A 20,466-nucleotide genomic window follows, 5' to 3' on the forward strand; every position below is an offset into this window, starting at 1 on the left:
TTTTACATTTGACACTGATTTCGACTCTCTCAATTTGTTCACTTGGCTTTGTAAATAGGTTTTGTAAATATATTGCTTTTTGGTTAGGCAGTTAGGTTAGTGTATTTTCTTTCTGATTAGTTTAAGGAAATGCGGTTAAAACTAAGAATGTTTTGTTATACAGTAAAAACAATAAACTGTCTATGAAAGTACACACACATATGCATATATCCGACAATATATCCCATATAATTTCGACAACTTCCCAGCCCACTAAAATGAATAAAAGATTCTTCATGGAGTATACATTAGTTGTAATTTACAGTCATGGTAGTGTATCACTGTTTTAATCAGAGTAACAGTGCTCATCGCGGCACACACTGCTCGAGCAGAACTAACAGCATCGCCATTCAAGACGTCCCAAAGGTTTCACCCATACAGACCGACGCGGTGTAACGGCTCACAGAGCAGGGCCTTTCTCTGCTCATGGGTAAAAGACGGAGAGGAAATCAGATGCCTTTTGGGGGAAATAGCTTTAGCAGATGGGGGAAAGAGTGTGGAGTCAGGGCCTTATTTAGAGAGAGCGGAGAAGACGAGAGACGGTCATTCTCATCTCTCAAAGCACCATGTCACACAGTCTCGGGTGAGTACTGCAAATTCTCTGTTTATCCTGCTTATTAGTCCAATTATCAGGAGAGGTTTGGAGACGTGTGGATGCTGTTTACACAAAGTTTGTTTTCATATGTGGTTTCTCTCTTTGGATATCTGTCATGCACTCTTGCCCGTGGCCTGATCAGATCTAGAAAATCAGTGATATGTGAGGGTTTCACTTATCAGGTGACTACAAGAAAAGAGGGAGCACGAGCACGATACATTACCAACAGTGCAACATGTTAAATCTAGAGACGCGCTGCTCAGACGTTGAGAGAAAATACAGTTCTTCAGCAGGATCTAGAGGAGAGATTTTGCTTTGTTAAACCTATAACACAGAAATTACAAGTATTAGAGCTGACAGTAGATTCAAATAAATAATTATTATTTAAAAATGAGAATTAAAAACAGTTTAAAGACTTTTTAAATTCTTGGTTTGTAAAATTCAGCTTCAATTCAACTCAAAACTTTTGCCCTAAATTAAAATTTCAATAAATAAATTGTATATTAGCATTATATTGTATAACTACAAATGCAATGCTCAATAGTTTTCAAATCCTAGAAGCCAATATCAAGTTAAACGCAGATTCAATATTCCTGTATCAAAGTGCATGGAAAATACCAAACTTAAACTAAATTTGCAATAAATAAATAATTCAATTGACCTGCATGATTTTAATTTCTTCAAAAGGTTTAAATTTAAACGAATGAATGAAAGTGTATCTTCTTCACCTATTTAATCAACTTTTTGCCTTCACTAGTTCATGTGACACTAAATGGCCATATATATACATATTACATGAAAAACAGTCATTCAGTTTATAAGCTTGAATGGTAACACTTTACAATAAGGTTCATTAGTTAACTACATTAGTTAACATTAACTAATAATGAACTGCACTTATACAGCATTTGTTCATCTTTGTTAATGTTAATTTCAACATTTACTAATACTTTATTAAAATCTTGTTAACATTAGGTAATGCACTGTGAACTAACATGATCAAACAATGAACAGCTTTATTTTCATTAACTAACATTAACAAAAATTAACAAAAACAGTAGTAAATGTATTGCTCATTGTTAGTTCATGTTAGTTAATACATTTACTAATGTTTAATAAAGGAACCTTATTGTAAAGTGTTACCGCTTTAATGATATAAAATAGATTTCAGCCCTGAAATACACAAGTTTGCCCTTTCAATGAAAAGATCCACCGCAACATTACGGAGCATATCTATCTGAATACATTTTATGTAGTCAGTTCCATGCAGATATTTTTCAGTATTTTCATAATTTACCCTGCACTGTAGAATCCGTATATATTTTTCTTAGGTTTTAAACTCCATGGCTTTTCATAAGGATTATTATTTATTATTGCATGCATGTTATTTCTGTTGTAAAATGTGTTAACGTCAAATATGAGATACATTATGGGATAAATATGGGTGTGATTGCACTATGCTATGCATTACATTTCTGATGTGTCAAAGTCCGGGTCTGCTTGTACTATGGACTTTACAGACTACAGAAACTTCTCATGTACACAAATATCTCCTTTTGCACCCATGACTTCTGTACATCATTTTTTTTTAAGTACTTGCAAAAAACATCTGATAAGTGACTTTGTGTATATATACATACATACATACATACGTACGTACGTACGTACGTATGTATGTATGTATGTATGTATACTGTATATATCTATAAATATATTGTATATATACAGACACACACACATATATACACACACACACACACACACATTAAATTGTCATACTTTGAAATAAATCTTGAACTCTTAACAAAATCCTTATACTGTTGCATGCTTCAAACATACTCTTTTTCTGCTTTTATGTGCAATCTGAAAATAATGGTTTAAAAACAGCTGGCTCCCGTAAGAGTGTTACTTTTGCTGTTGATATAAAATGTTAAACTACTGATTCATGTCAAGTGTATCTTAAGCTACAGTACAAACAATAGCATAATAACATTTATATTTAACAAACATTTGTCAGTTGTAAATTCCACTAAATAAGCTCAATAACAGTACAAAGCAAATAGCTTAGATTGTCCCAGCGGGATTGATTATGTGTGGATACACAGTGCTATTGAGCTCTGAAATATTTAATGTGATGTAAAAATCTCACCAAAAAAAAAAATCCATCTGTTGGACAGTTTTGCCAAACTGCAGGTCTGTGAACTGACACGATTTTCATATAATACATTAAGAATCATTCCGTCTCAAAGTATCACAAAGTGATTTGTGAAGTGTTTGGTAGGTTGTTGTCCAGTTTAAATCATTTTTCTCTCTTGGTCTATAAAATTTGACTTAAAACTCCTTTTAAGTAAATTAAATGAATACATACATATATTTATAAATGTAATGCTCAATCATTTTCTGGGCCTCTTCAAAAAATGTCCTGAGTTCATCAAAAGCTCAGAAGGGAAAATAATATGGTACATTTGTACCTCTAGCTTTTGTGAAAATCGCACATATATTTTTGAATTTAAAGTCGGCTTGAAACCTAAGTTGCGATACTCTTTTCTTCCCTATTGTGATGTATATCCGAGTGAAACGGCTTCTCGAACAAGAAAAAATGTAGGGTGGGACTTGATTTTGTCCACAGGGAATTGATTGGATGGTTGTGGTTTGCTATTGGTCGATCTCATGTGAGTGACAGGTTGTCCCGCCCTCGCGCCAGTAAACGCATCATCAGAGAAAAGAAGAGATGTCATTGCAGGAGAAGTTATTTTAATTAAAGATTATCAGGGCACATGAATAAATACTGTAATATTCCACACACAAAAAAAACAAACAAACAAGAATTGTCCATTTTACTTATTTATAATGTTTATGTTATATAAATTTAACACCAAAAAAAAAAAAAGAATTCATATGAGCTTAATAAATAGCAGCAGAAGTGTGTCTGATAGATCCATTGATGCATTATTCAGATGCACACTGACGTGGTTTACACAGATTCAGCACTGTTATGAATGTGTCCTCAGAGATGATCTGGGACGTGTGCTTTACACACCTCTGTCCTGATTCACTCCGCTGACTGCAGTAAAAAACACTCCAGGCTATTCTTTGTGTTGGTGGTACAATTCGTGTCTAATAAATCATAAAAGTATTTGACTGTAAAGACCTGACTCTTTCTGCTGTTTGTCACATGGTCCAATTAGTTTAGTCTCGCCCACCGGCTTCTCCAGCCACAAACGCTTTCAAATACCGTAAAAGCCAAATGCATCACTAAAAGTCTTTTGTACCCCCCAGTCCAGCATACTGTTTTAATAAATCCTTTCATTTCAAAAAGTGAAGTCAACATTTTATGATTTAATGGCTTCCTTCTCGCTGTCGGTGCCTGTGACGAAGGCCAAATCCCAGAGTGCTGGAGACTCCCTGTCCTTAATAGTGGGCTTGGGAGATTTCTTCCTATAGCAGACTAATGGATTCTCAATGTGAGGTAGAACTTCATCAGGAAAAACCCACGTGTTGCTGGGCTCTCTCTCTTTATATGCTATTCCAAGGTTGAAGTGTGATGGCATTAATCAGTAGCTTTTGTCCCTTAGTTCCTCATCAACCAGTATTAATTAGTCAGGAGTGATGGAGACTGCATGTGTTTAATGTGTAAATGGACTTGCTGACCTCTACTGGTGTGTGTGTTAGAGGTGTGAACTACCAGGTTACACGGAATACAGAAATTTATTTTAACCTGGAAATAACAACGTTTTGAGATTGTGAGACATTTAAAATGAGGAAAAAATATGACATAAAATTAAATATTTCAAATCCGACACTATTTCTAGGTCACGAAGCAAATATGCTGCTGTCGATAAATAATTAGTTAATTTTATGTAATTCTTTATTCTGTTATGTGGATTTGTGTGAAAAAGTAAAAAAAAATTAAAATGATGCAAAATTATTTTACTAGTGGCTTCAGACTTTAGACCCCAATGTAGATGCAAAATATTAAGAAATAACTCGACATAATTATATCATAATTATATCATAAAGCCACATTTATTATTATTTTTTATCATTTAATTATAATTAAGGCATAAAAATCATAAACCCACATTTAAATTATTTTATAAAGTGTAATTGAATTTAATATAGTATATTTAATTATATTTTATTATGATTAAATTAATAAAAACCATAGTGCTCCACACCCGAATTATTTGCAGGTGCGTAGGATAAAAGTACAATATAAACGTTTTATATATATTTCTCAGCAAGTACTCATGCCAACTAACCCCCCCATCCCCCCATCCAGTTTGAGTAGTGTGCAAGATTTATATATTTTCTTATTTATAGTTAAATTATATAATATAAAAGTAAAAAAAATAAAATAAGTGGGTATATGAAGTGTAATAAATATTACATTTAAATATTTATAAAAATAAATTATGTCAGTAGACCAAATAATCTCATCTCTGTTGAATAATTTGATGTTTCTTATATGATTTATCAGCACAATAAATTATAAACGTTTGTGTACTAGAACTGTTTTGTAAATTTCTTCTGTTGTTAGCAACTGTTTTATTTTTAAGCACCATAAAATAAGCAAAATATCAAAAAAATAAAATACTATGATATATATTGACAACATAATTATGTTTGTCCACAGAGACGGATATGGTACCACTAAACGCCTCTTTGGTATGGCAAACATAATTTCCATTAAACAGACGTGCATCACCCGTCAGGAGAGAGCCAAGCTAAAATAGCAAGTTTACCGCTCTACGCTGTCAGTCAGATTGTGATCCAGCACAGCAGAACTCTCTGACCCCTAAATAGTTTGTCCTCACTGGGGTCACACACACACACACACACACACAGGAGATCTCAAGGGAGGCATTACTCTGTTACTTTGGCTGTTCTTGCCTAAGAGTGGGAAGTGCACAAGCTCTTGAGCATTTCCCCATTTTACTGCAGGACAATCCCGTCATCCTCTAATCAAGCCTGTAGTTTAATAGCCAGCTCCATCTCCATCCTTGCGCAAGGGTCGTGACGCAGGCTCGAGACAATAGAAGGATATTAAAACACTTCGGCATCCACTTGAAAGTCCCTCACGCTCCTGCCAGATCACTCAGTGCTGGGCTTGTGTCGCCTCAGACTGCGTTCTGCAAAGAAATGTAAAAGTGTGTCGGCATATGTGTGCTTGCTTAACATTAAAGGAAAAATGAAAATACTGTCATTTTTACTCCAAACCTCTATGCTGTTATTTTTTCTGGAACACAAATTAAAAAATGTTTAACTTAAAAAAAAAAAAAGCTACTAAAAAGAAAAACTAAAATGTAACTATACAATTTTAAATTACCATAAATATTAATTCACTTGACATACATTGCATGGAATCTTCTAATACAAGGGTTTTCAAACCTTTCGACGTCAAAGATCCTTAAATATGATTATATTATTCCCCATAAAGGCTGCTTCATATTTTCATATACAGAATAAAGGCCCATTTATACAGTGTGAGAAATATTAATAAATAATGTTAGATGTTTTAACATGGAAAGACACATTTTCAACTGAATTGGAATTATACTGTAGCATTTCTCACAATATATATTTCAAAGCAAAGAAAATTAGAAGGCTAAATAAATGAAACGTTTTGTAAATGTTTTTTTTTTTTAAATAAATTAATACTTTGATTCAGCAAGGATGCATTGAATTGATCAAACGTGACATTAAAAACATTTCAATATATTGATATTGATATAATAATTGTTTCTTGGTTATCAAATCATCAAAATAGAGTGATTTTTGAATGATCATGTGATTGGAGTAATGATGCTGAAAATACAGCTTTGATCACAGGAATAAATGACATTTTAAAATATATTCAAACAGATAAAGGTTATTTTAAATTGTAATAATATTTCACAATATTACTGTTTTACTCTGTATTTATTAAAATAAATGCAGCGTAAGAAAGCATAAAATATTTCTTTAAAAAAAGACAGACCTCAAATTTTTTTATCTATAGTGTATATAATGTACTTTTTTTTTTTTTTTTTTGCCTGAACCCCATGTTGAAATTTTATAGACTTACATATTAGCATATAGATTAGCATAGATCAGCATAAGTTATCATTCAGATTAAGCACATCATAATAATATTCAGAATCATACAGATGAATCTCAATGTGTTCAAAATGTAATAAAAAAAAAACATGACCTTGAGGATTTGTATGTGCAAACAGTCACAACCTCTAAAAATGCAGTGGTTTCAGCACCCTTTGCTTCATATTAGTATCAGTATGATCACACCATCGCTTGGTCTGGCCCTGAGTTGATGAATCTCAGGCGAGTTTTACTGCGCGTATGAGGGTTACATAAGCTGGGCGGGAGAATGGAGCGTAAAGGTTTAAACGGAAGAGACAGATCCAGGTCCAGCCCCTATCCAGACCCTCTCCAGAGATTCATTAAGGACAGAGAGCAAGGGGAAGAAACTTCCTGTCTGACCCAACATCTGCCTGGCTGGACGGGGGATATTTAAGGGGACAAAGAGAAAGTCTTCATGAAACTGTCTTTTTATAGGTAATTTCCCTGCATATCGCAGATGCATACAGAGAATTGAGTGGAACTTCACTTCACGGAGACATCGCTCATTGTCAGGTTGTCTGGCCGAGTTTGAACACAATTCATGATTTAAGGAACAATAGGGAGTTTTGTCAGACAGACGGGGGCGTAGAATAACTTCTCACCGGAAAGCGAAGCGTAGGATGATCTCGAAGGGATGTGAGTGCGCTTCATTAGAATTGCATTATGAAACAATGAAACAAGATTCTCCACTTGCTGTGGAATTTGGAAATTCAAGCAGACATTTGCCAAGCATGTGTTAGTCCACTTTCCACAGCAGAACAAAGCAAGAAAAATCCAAACTCCAGATTCCGAGTCATTTTCACAGGAAATAAAGTCAACCGCACGTGGATGTAGCGGAAATGCTAGGGATCACAAAGCGTGTGTAAAAACGCTCACCCAAAAGCGAGAAGAAGCTATAAAGAGACGCCTGGCAAGCATGGGGTGTTCAATTTGAGCCCTCAAGGGCAGGTCGGCGTAATTTGTTGAGACACAGCCATGATAACATCTAAAACGACTTTTTGGGGGGAAAGAAATGAATACTTCTATTCAGCAAAGATGCATTAAACTGATCAAAAGTGACAGTGAAGAACGTTAAAAAAGGATTTCAATTTCGAATAAATGCTGTTCTTTTGAACTTTCTATTCATCAAAGAGTCCTGAAAATAAAATAAAGAAATATTAAGCAGCAAAACCGTTTTCTAGTGTAAAAAAGTTGCTGCCTTAAATTTTTAAGTACAATCAACTTGGATGTTTAATTCATTTCAACTTAAATTACATTAAACCGGCTAAATCTTGTATAACTTTAAAAAAGTTGTCAACTTATTGATCATATCATTTTTACAGTGTAAATTGATTATAATAAAAATGTTACTTGAGCTCCAAATCAGCATATTAGAATGATTTCTGAAGCACACTGTAGAATCACATTTCAAAATATATTCTAATAGAAAACGGTTCTTTTAAATTGTAATAATATTTCACAATATTACTGTTTTTACTGTATTCTGATCAAATTTATTGTATTTTGGATATAAAAAGTCAAAAAATGAGCGGCAAATGATCATTACAGGAAATGCCAGCCTTGAATTTGGTGGATTCTCCCATCTCGAATCTGGAGTTCTGTTCCGGAGAGAGCAACAAACTGTGCTGACAGTGTCACAAATCAAGCGGATGAATTATTTACAGCACTCTCACGCTTTCACATCAGTCACAGAGCGCACAAAGGCAAATCCTGTTGCTGTGTAATCAAGGCATCATTATCCTTCCACCTTCATAAATAAACAGTTTAAAAAGACGGGCGGAAGCAGATAATGAATGTGTCTCCGAGTGTGTGCGCGTATCGAAGTCCGCCAAGACACAAACTCTTGCCACGGTTGTGGCGTATTGTGTAAATAATGTTGATCAAACGCCCCACACTGTGCTATTTTTCTCTCTAAATGAAGTGTATCGCATTTATCAAGCCCTTTGATTAGTCAAAATAAAATGTGCTTATCACAGATTGAGCGAAAGTTTAGCATTTATCATCGCAGACGAACACCCGACCAGATGCAAACCTGTATCTCCCAAATGATGATCGATAAGTTATGACGACATGCGTTTTTACGTTGCTTTAACTCATCAAAATAAGTTAAGCAATTTCAATTGCAACTAATATTTGAAGTCGGTTTAATGTAATTTAAGTTGAAATGACTTAAACATCCAAGTTGATTGTACTTAAAATTTAAAGCAGCAACTTTTACTTTTACAGTGCATGGGCTGAAGAATGTGCATTGAAAAGAGACTCACAAAACTGACAATAATGACTACTGATCGGATCATTTAAAACAGACCTCCAAAAATCAAACACACAATTCCCTCTTCAACAAACTTGGGCTGAAGAAAACAAGGTCTTTTCCAACTCAGATAATATCCTTAAGGACAAAAACCTAAATGATTGGTTTTGACATTGCGGAGAGGGAGCGTAAGCTTCTGAGGTTGAGGCAGGGAAAGCGGCCGAGCATGTCTTGTGTTTTACAGGCCGTACTGTATGTTTCTCTCACAGAGTTTGGATTTATTTTAGTTTCTCAATAGCAGGACATAAATCACTCCTGTCTTACCCTCTCTCGCTGTATTTGTGCTCCGCTTCTCGCTCTCTTTCTTTTCTTTTATACTATCCTATCCTCTTTTTGTCCCAGTCCACTGTAAAAAAAATAAAATAAATCCTGTTAAAATTACAGTAGAAATTTTAAGCATGAATTAATGTATCTTCTTGAATCTGTTTTGTACATTAAAATTTACTTGTATAACTGCCATAATATACGTGGTAAAATAAAAGGACACATAAATCATCATGGCTTTATATGGAACCATAATAATAAACTAATAATGTCACAAACATCTTAAAGTACCATAATATATATCAAAATAAGAAGAAACTTATAATTGAATAAAAAAAGGGTTAAATTATATGCTAACCTGTATTGTTCGCTTACATTTTCAACAGTTTATTATATTTACATTTACTGTCTCGTGGAATTTTTATTTTTATTTTTTATAATACATTTTTACCAGTATAGGCCTGTCCACATAAATCCTGTTAAAATGACATTAAAAATCTGGTGACAAAAACAGTATTTTCAAACAGAAATACATTTTTCAATTAATTAATGAATAAATTAATTCTGATTTGTATATTAAATGTATTTATGCAGCCATAACATAGGTGATGAAATAAAACAACCATTTTAATGATTTAAAGTCATCATAACTGGCTTTCCTATGAACAAAATAAACAAAATGCAATAAAAATCAACCACACAATTACAAAGACAACAATTTATGCATAAAAGAAACATATATTTGAAAAAAAAAAATGTTTTACTGTCTTTTCATTTTAAATTGTATGCTAAGTTGTGTTTTTAGCTACAAAAAATATTTTAACAAAATTGTACTCGTTTTCTTGAATATCATTTTAATTAATAGTTTAACCATTAATTATATTTCATTCTTTATACTTCCCTAACCATAATTCTTGTAGTATTTTACAATAAAATAACAAGCATCATCCCACCCCATTTACTGAATGGTAAGTTAGAGTTAACCCATCAAAAGTTATTTAGTGCACATTTTTTATATTCTTTTTCCGTTAAAAGTAAAAGTAAATACTGACATCCCTTATCTAGAATACACTGACTCACTCCGCAAAGGTTCGTTCTGCATCTATGTCATCGGAGCAGGGATGTGGCTGTCCCGTCCAGGAAAGGTCCTGTTTTTCCTCATGAGGAAGAATTAACCTCTCAGACATTACCACAGCGAGCCTGCGGTGTGCAGTTTTAGGGCGAGTGTTTCCCTGCTTCACCACAGTCTGTGGCCCCATGGGCCCCCGTCCTGCCCTCTAATTAGATTACCCAACATTCCCAATTTCGTCGGACTGTACTCTGGGCAGTCCTTACCTTTAGAGAGCTGTAATACGGGGTCTTAAAGAGAGGAAATGACCTAAATGGCTGTCAGACAGGATTTTGTTACGCCCGATTGTGTGCTGACAAAATCACATCTGTGAAGTCGCAGGCCCTTGTCAGGATTTACAACCCAGCGAAAAACGTTTGCTGAAATGAAGCTTCATGCCACGCTGTGACTAAACGGTATGGAGAGAGACCATTGGCAGGTTTTTGAAAACAAAGAATGAAAAAATGCCGCCTTTTTTTTTTGGTCCACAAGTCATTTTGGACCCCATTGACTTTCATTGTATGAATTTAGAACGACAAGGATGAGTAAATGATGACAGAATTTTCATTTTAGGTAAACTAATACAGTTTTAAAGCTTATTTAAAGGTAAACTTTGTTATAAAATAAAAAAAAATGCATGCATTTTGCAGATAAACATTGTTTTGGTTGTGCTTTGCCTCTGAGGCGTGATGAAATACGGTTATACTCCTCATAAGAGATATAACCAGTTTAGATGAAAAGGATGTCAAGCTGACTAGCTGAAGATGTTACTGCAAATTCATTCAGAGTAAGACAGAAATATGTTTTGGATGAAGTATTGATGATGCATTACTCATTGTTTAATTATTATTTTGGACAGAAAAAGTTACATGGTGTATACCATTGAAGAAAATCTGAGAAAATTTGAGGAAATACAACTATTAATGTAAATACCTTCATCATCTAGATTTAAACTTGACCTGAGAAACAACAAATCAGAGTGAAATATCATACATGGCCAAAACAAACACAGCCAAAGCTTGTGGCTTCACAAAATCACAAATTTACATGTGTTGGGCATGCAAGATGATTCTCAAGAGAACTGAGCCCGCGCGGGCCTCTCCGATTTCACAGCGTAGAAGTGCTGAATTTGAGTGATGTTCAGTCATTAATCATCTTTGCAGAACAGTAGGAGGCAATGCAACGGACCACAGGCACGTTTGAGAGGAAGGTTCACCTCTCCTTCATCTCACTCTGATACTTCTTTCAGATACATCAAGCTAAAGAAGGTCATTTACGCTTGTGTACTAAAACTTGTCATCATTATGTTTTTATCGGGTAAAATATAAAACAGTAAACCGTTGAATTGGGCTGCAGGTTCAAGTCTGGCCTGCTTCATGTCTGAGTTTTTAATGTTTTAAAAACAAGTCTCTTATGCTCACCAAGGATGCATTTAATTATACAATGTACAGTAAATCAGTAATATTTTGAAATATATTTTAATATTTATTCCTGTGATGGCTAAGCTGCATTTTCAGCATCATTACTCCAGTCTTCAGTGTCACATGATCCTTCAGAAATCATTCTAATGTGATGATCTGGAGCTTAATAAGAAACATTTCTTGTTATTATCAATGTTGAATATGGATTCTTTGATGAATATAAAGTTCAAAAGTACAGCATTTATTTGAAATAGAAATAGTATAAATGTTTTTACTGTAACTTTTGATCAGTTCAATTAATCCTTGCTGAATAAAAGTATACATTTCTTCTTCTTCTTTTTGTTTTAAATTCCCCCAAAACCTGAACATTAGTGTGTGTATTTAAACTATCCTTTATCCAAAGGCAAAAAAATAAAAAATAATGTCCATTCATCCATCTGGACCCCGTAAATGCTCAAATGCATGCTGTTATTACCCCAAATGGGGACACACTAAATAATAAAACTAATAATACATAAAATAGTAATAAAATAATTTTTCTATTTAAATTCAGTCAAATAATATAATTTGCAATAAAAAAATTGTAAAAAATTAAATAAATAAATTTATATCAAATAGATAGATAGATAGATAGATAGATAGATAGATAGATAGATGCTACAGTAAACAGTTCCTCAAAACACGAGGGAAGAATATGTCTTCTTGGTCTGACAACCCTCAATGTCCAGCTGTATGAGACGAGCCAGAGCAATTCACCAGAAAAGCTGCAAGCAAACCAGAAGAAGCTGATGAAACAGAGTCAAGAATGGAGCAAAACCCAGTCGTAAGTTTCATCTCCACCAGCACCACATGCATTTTGTGCCGCTGTGCCAGAGGAAAATGAGTGAAACCTCTCTCATACATAAATATGGCGAGTGCTTACTTGACCGTTTCACAGCTGTTCCTGGTTAGCGGTTTTCTCAGAACGTTTCACACGAACTCTCAGAGCCGTACAAGCAAATGAACATGAATCATATTGTCTAAAACTAATCCAGACGTGCCATTGTACTCCAGCCTCAGAGGATGCTAGTGTGTAGTGCGGGTAAACTACATAAATTAAACACAGAAAAATTCAGGGGGATAAAATCAATCAATATTATATTTGGCAGTGATTTCTATGACACATCCCTCCCTCATAGACTTCCACAGTAGTTACAGGCTTTATCATATTGGCTTCAATAATGCCCTGTCTACACTATAAGCATGAGATAACTAAACTAGACAGGGTATAGTTTCCACTTTTGATTGCTTCTGTACTTAAGATTACTCTTGATAAAGGGCAAGGCATTTGATAAATTATTAAATGTGCACGTTAGTGGGATCACTTTTATTAAAACTAAATGAATACTTCTTACTTAGCAAGGGTGCATTAAATTAGTCAAAAAATAAAGCAATACATTCATAATTTTACAAAAGTGCAGCACAACTGTTTTCACCATTGACAATAATAGTAAATGTTTCTTGAGCATCAAATCATCATATTTGAATGATTTCTGTAGGATCCTGTGACACTGAAGACTGGAGTAATGATGCTGAAAATACAGCTTTACCATCACAGGAATAAATTACATTTTAAAATATACACAAATAGAAAACAGCTATTTTAAATTGTAATAATATCTCAGAATATGACTATTTTTGATTAAATAAATGCAGCTTTGGTGAACATTAAAGACTTCTTTCAAAAGCAAACAATCCTGAATGGTAGTTTATGTGTGTTTCTGTAATTGGCCTTGCTATGGACATCATTCAAAAATATTGATATGGTCAAGTCCATCATAGTCATATAGTATGATCACAGTCATAATCAACGGAGCAAGAGAGAGAGAGGATCAGGTTTACAATACTCTATTCTCTCTTAAGTCTTTCCAGAAATGTCCATGACATGTTACCGAACATCTGAAAGGTTAATCCATCTCAGTCAAACCTCAGCCTTCACACAGAGATATGCTCTCAGTGTCCCGCTGACAGCCGAAAACCAACACACTCACCTTCAGACGTGTACATGCTCCAACGCAAATGTGGAACAAATTAAACAGCTAAAAAATCGAGAGTTTGGATAAGAGAGAAAAGTTATGCAAGAGAAGGTGACAGAAACTTTGTTTGTTTGAATAAATGAAGCACTAAAGCACTTGTATATTTTCGCTAGAACTAAAATTGTAGAAAAATCAAGACACGCTAAGATCGAGTAAACAGCGTCAAGTTTAAAAAAAACTTGCCATGCCAAGAACAAGCTCCTGATTGGTTTGCCTGTAGCAGGCCTTCGCTTTGAGCCAACACTCAGACAGAAACGACGCAGGAAGTGACTTTAACAACCCGCCGCAATTATCGCATGCTCATTGGACTGGAAGCACAAGGCCATAATCAATTATCAATCTGCGGTGAGCTCAGGAGAACGAGTCTGGCGAGGTCAGCACATGTAGGCCTACACGCAAGTTTGGGGTATAGTCCGGGATCCTGTTTTGTCAGACAGGGGTTAAGCTATAAAAACAGCTAAATTTATGAAATGTGGTCACCAGGGCTTTTCCAGTCGAGCGGGTGTAAAGACGGCCAACAGAACCAACTGGTGAGCTGATGATCTGATGAGGGTCAGGTAAATAGAGAAAACACAAGTTTAACAGCATCTGAGAAAGATGCGTTTATGATAACAGTGTGTTTAGTATTTGTAGGAAGAGATAAATATATAGAAATAGGTGTAGGCTAAATTATTTAGAAAAAAAAATGGAAAAAAAAAATTGAGAGAATCGTCAAATCTACACTACCATTCAAAGGTTTGGGGTCAGTATCATTTTTCAGTAATGTTTTACTCACTCGTCAAAAGTAAAAGATACTGTAAAACTTCAGTGTCACATGATCCTTCAGAAATCTTTCTAATATGCTGATTCTGTGCTCAAGACACATTTATTATTATGACCAATGTTGAAAACAGTTGTGCTGATTAAAGGTAGGGTAGGCAATTTGTTTCATAAACACTGTTTATCTATTACTATGCAAACACTATACAGTATTTTTTATACTGGTTGAAACTCTCTTCACATCCTGATAGCAATCAATAACAGAAGTGGTCATAAATATTAAAACATGGACGTCTGTGGAAGTCATAGGACCAATGATGTTCATCCAATCGTTACATTCAGTTGTATTGCATTCAACATACATCCATGCACCTCCATCACACACGTCATCAAGGCTATGCAGAGTTTTACACGATCCCAGCTGAGGAATAAGGGTCGTATCTAGCCAAACGATCGGTCATTTTCTGGAAAAAAAAAAAAAAAATATATATATATATACACCTGCCTACGTCAGGTTAGTCATTACGTCATGCGTGAAGTCGTGGACATGCAAGACAATTTGTGGTTAAAAAGTATATATATATATATATATATTTTTAGAACATGACCGATGGTTTTGCTAGATTAAGACCCTTATTCCTCGGCTGGGATCATGTCGAGCCCTTTAAAGCTGCACTGAAACTGCAATTTGGACCTTCAAACCGTTGATAACCGCTGATGTCCACTATATGGAGAAAAATCCTGCAATGTTTTCCTCAAAAACCTTAATTTCTTTTTGAATGAAGAAACAAAGACATGAATATCTTGGATGACGTGGGGGTGAGTAAATTATCAGGAAATTTTATGATGTCAAATTCAATAGTTACCAACTGTGATGATTTTCATTCCCCTCCACAAGATGGCAGCATCTGATTAAATATAGAGATGGCCTCAATGTCAGAACATGCTTTCAGTTATGCGATTAAGGCATAAGATTTTGTACCTTTAAATTTACGATATATTAATTTATTCTGAATAAACAGTTTGATAATAGCAATAATATCTTGTTTAAACTGTATATATGAATTCGAATAATTATAGAAAGGAGTTTACGAGTTTAAAAAAAGAACAGTGAACTGTCATCAACAACAACAAAAAGTTTTTTTTATTATTATTTTTTACATACAAAAATATGTAAGTATTTAGAGGTTCTTTTAATTGTTCTTGTGTGTTGATGTACATCAGCCTAGGCAAACCAGGCCAATTTTGCATTTGAATTTGAATTATCTTAAAATCTACCTTGAAACAAATGAATCAACTGATCCAAACATTGACTGTCTGACCACGCTGTCACTCACTCGCTAACTGTAATTTATTTTAAATTGAAATGTCTTCATTTGCAAATGTTCTCTGACGTTTGAGATTGCGTGCTGCTGTCTTTGTGAGTCCTGGTTGTCTGCTGTAATGCGTCTTCTCCTGCCTCAGTTTCAGGCATGAAGCAGCTGTCCAGTGAGAGCAGCACTGCGCTCTCTGATGAGGGCGACAGTCATCTGAGTGAGTCTCTCCACAGATCTCTCCCACTGCTCTGGCACCTGAAGAAACACACACACACACACACACACACACACACACGCATGTTGGGTTTTCGTGTTTTATGGGGACTTTCCATAGACAATGTTGTTTTATACTGTACAAACTGTATATTATATCCCCTTACACTAACCCTACCCCTAAACCTACCCAACACAACATTTTTACATTTTCAAAATACATCACTTATTAGTATAATTTATAACCTGTTTTTCTCATGGGGACCAAAAATGTCCCCACAAGGAGAAGGATTTCAGATATTGGCATCTTTGTGGGGATATTTTGTCCCCATAATGTAGGGTTTATCTGAACAACACACACACATATTTAAACACACTTGAATACACAAGCAGATGTGCTCAAAACATTCTTGTCGACTTACCGGCCGTGATATTTGGCAGCCTAAGAAGAAAAAAAATGTCAGGCCTCCTATTGTGCTCACAGGGTTTCAGGTTTTGTTTTCATGTCTTTTGTTGAAGATTTTGGGGTCTCTTCTCTTAATGTCCTTATGCCACTGCATCTTTTTATGCTTTTGCATCAGTGATTAATTGCTGCACATCTCTCCTGGTCTTCTCATCTCTCTGAACTGTGTTCAGATCTACATTGTTGCATTAGACAAAGAAAATCTGCACTTTACAGCTGAGGGTGGACCAACTTCTGTTCAAGTATTTCAGATTAATTTAAATATGATATATTATATTAATTTAGAATATATTCATTTTAAAGTAAATAAGTTATTATATATATATATATATATATATATATATATATATATACATATATATATACACACAGTACAGGTCAAAAGTTTGGAAACATTACTATTTTTAATGTTTTTGAAAGAAGTTTCTTCTGCTCATCAAGCCATTTATTTGATGAATATTGTGATATATTATTACAATTTAAAATAATTGGTTTTCAATTTATTATACTTTAAATTATCATTTATTTCTGTGATGCAAAGCTGAATTTTCAGGATCATTACTCCAGTCTATCACATGATCCTTTAGAAATCATTCTAATATGATGATTCATTATCAAAGTTGGAAACAGTTCTGCTGCTTAATATTTTTTCATAACCTGTGATACTTTTTTAGGATACTTTGATGAATAAAAAGTTAAAAAAAAATAAAAAATAAAAATAAGAAGCAAATTTCTTAAAAATATAAATCTTTTGTAACAACAATATACACTACTGGTCAGTAATTTGGGGTCAGTAATTTTTTTTCTTTCTTTTTTGAAATAAATCAATACTTTTATTCAGCAAGGATATGTTAAATTGATAAAAAGTATAAAATATCATAAGTATGATAGTAAAGAAGATTTATATTATTAGAAAATATTTTTTTATTTTGAATAAATGCAGTTCTTTTTAACCTTTTATTCATCAAATATATTAGGCAGCAGAACTGTTTCCAACATCATGATAAATCAGAATATTAGAATGATTTCTAAAGGATCATGTGATAGACTGGATGTAATGATGCTGAAAATTCAGCTTTGCATCACAGGAATAAATTATTTTTTAAAGTATATTCAAATAGAAAACTATTACTTTAAGTTGTAATAATATTTCACAATATTACTGTTTTTTTTCTGTATTTTTGATCAATTAAACGCAGCCTTGATAAGAATTAGAGACTTCTTTCAAAAATATAAAAAAATCGTAATGTTTCCAAACTTTTGACCTGTACTGTATATATATATATATATATATATATATATATATATATATATATATATATAATGAAATCTGATAATTAAAAAATTTGTGCAAAAAAAAAGATTGTGCAGTACTGCATTCTTATATGTTTGATTGTTTGTTAAATTTATATTTATATATTTATATATTTATATATAGATAGATAGATAGATAGATAGATAGATATATACTTGTCTATTCAATTATTCTCTCATCTGCTAAAATTAATTGTTTTAAATGTCTTAATTTGGTCTTTTTCAACATTATTTACTATAAAAGTGATCATTAATTAAATAATGTAATTAAATATTTTAATAAATTGGAAGGGCTATCTTTGTATTTTATACTTTCTCCTCTGCTAGCTTAACGTGGACAGAAAATAACACATGGCTGATTAGGAAAAAACATTTTTCTTTTTTTTTTTAATGTCACTCTTTTTCTTCCTTTCCACAGGAGCTGTTTTCTACCACTCTCACTTCCAAGTTTTCAAATCCATGGATAAGAAGTTCTTAAACTCATGACACACATTTTCCACAGTTAACTCCATAGGATTCCAATTTGTAAGCAGAGGGATCAAATAAACTGAAATCTAGTGATTAAAAAAAAATCAATTTATGGAAAAATGATTAATACAAATAAAATGATTAATGGCAATACAGCAGCAGCTCTTGAGTTTCAGCAGCTCTACAATGTGCAATGCTTTTTAATCTTCATTTGGAGTCAATTTGGGGGGAAAAAGAACAAAAAAAATGACAAATTAAGAGGAGGCTCCCTGTTTTTCCTTGTGTAATACAGTCACTGTTCCCTTACTTGATTATGGGTACAAAACTCTGAGTAAGGAGCCAAAACATCTGCAAGCGGTCAACTGAAATCCTGCAACCCTTCAACTAATGACAGCCACTTCACATACAGATTTCACACACAATTCAAATATAGCAAGAAAGATTATGCCACAAATTCCTATATCAGTGTATCATCAGATAACACGCTGTAATAAGGTCTAAACCAATGAAGAATGACCTCAGTGTATTTGTTTAGGCAGGAAATGAAGAACAAATGGCCTCAACCTGATTGCCACCCACATGTAAAACTCGGGTTCACGGAAAATAGCGCAATGTCTGTGGAATATTTACAAACGCAGAAAGAAAAGCTCGCCTACTTGTCCACAGCTAATGACAACATTACTCATGCGTTTTGTTTTTGGTGTGACACGACAGTCCTACTGGGAAAATAATAAATGTGCATTTTTCTTTTCTCAAAAGAAGATCACCAACGAGGATCAAAGGTTTAAGGCTGCGTAAGTCTCGTGTTTCCAATGAGTAGCAAAATATGACTCGCATGTAATAAGAAAGCAGTGGATCAACAGCTTATTTGTTGGCTAGGTTGTATTCGAGCCACCACGACATATTGAAAAATCAGAGTGACATATGCGGGGGGAAATAAGATGATAATACTGTTGTGTTTGAGTCAACACACTAATTGAACATTTATCCTACTCTGAAGTGTGGGCCATAAAAATAAAAGAAATCCATCAAAAAGAATGAAAATGCTAAGCTCAATCAATTTTAAATAAAAAAAAATTGTGGGTGAAATAGTGTATTAGTTTAGGGGACGTCACATTGGAGTAATCTTGGGTTAAGTGACTGATTCAAAGGCACAATGGTTGAAAATATGCTTTAAAATGTGTGTATTTGCCATGTATGTGCTTATTTTTTCTTTTGCTGATTACCTATTCAAGTCCTAGGAAAGCCAATCATTTTTTTTTATATATAATTCACTTAAATCTGAAGAAAACTGAAGGTTACTGATGTTTAATCGCTATAATTTGTCAGAATATTACATCACTTTTCCATTCCTGACAGCATAAGGCTTACTAATGAGCTCTATTCTGTCCCTGTGTCATGGCCAACACTTAAAAGTACACATGGAACAAGAAATTCGACACTTGGAATTTTAATTTCTTGAAGTCTCGTCTTTTGTGCCTGTAGGGATTTTCCAAGAGTTCCAGTATCTTTTTCCAGGCTTTTATGGGATGGATAAAACATTTACAGGGGCCCCTGTACAGGCCAGCCCAATTCACCTCTCTTGAAGGAAGTTGATGAGTTCTAGATGCTGTTTACTGCACTTCAAACTGTGCACTACAAAAAAAAAAAAAAAGATTCTTTCTTCCCAAGGCAACAGATCAAAGCTCTTTTAAAAGACAAAAAAAAGAAATTGTATTGTATAAAATTGACTAATCTCCCAATATCTCTTGCAATCGTAATACTGATGCATGCAGCTGGATGATAATGAATACAATAAAACAATTAGAACAACGTCCAAGAAAGCTCTGTTCCTTAAGAAAGAAGAAAAGTACAAAAACAACAATGGAGGAAAAAAGGCCCAATGGTTGTAATCCTACAACGGTAACTTAATAGAAAAGAAAAAAATCTTTGAACAGACAGATCAAATCAGAATCATGGACACCAGACATGTGGTCGCTTTCTTTCCACTGTAAAGTCCC

The 20,466-nt window shown here is 33.9% G+C and overlaps 1 protein-coding gene and 1 long non-coding RNA gene across 2 annotated transcripts in view; both read right to left on the reverse strand.

Annotated features, from left to right (window-relative positions):
• Nucleotides 1-5,160: 5,160 nt before the first annotated feature.
• On the reverse strand, nucleotides 5,161-10,625 carry LOC311091444. Its single transcript, XR_014608095.1, has 3 exons — nucleotides 10,410-10,625; nucleotides 9,330-9,411; nucleotides 5,161-5,766 (listed from the first exon to the last, which is right to left on the reverse strand). It is a non-coding gene; the product is annotated as an uncharacterized lncRNA (long non-coding RNA).
• A 5,188-nt stretch (nucleotides 10,626-15,813) lies between these two features.
• The window catches only part of crppa (CDP-L-ribitol pyrophosphorylase A), a 30,412-nt gene continuing 25,759 nt past the window's right edge, over nucleotides 15,814-20,466 (reverse strand). The window contains exon 10 of the mRNA XM_084126156.1: nucleotides 15,814-16,263. Within this exon, the coding sequence (XP_083982282.1) occupies nucleotides 16,159-16,263 (105 nt within the window). The 3' untranslated portion in view covers nucleotides 15,814-16,158. The remainder of the gene's footprint in view (nucleotides 16,264-20,466) is intronic.

The sequence above is a fragment of the Abramis brama genome (genome assembly GCF_963993115.1).
Source record: "Abramis brama genome assembly, chromosome: 10".
Lineage (NCBI taxonomy): Eukaryota > Metazoa > Chordata > Actinopteri > Cypriniformes > Leuciscidae > Abramis > Abramis brama.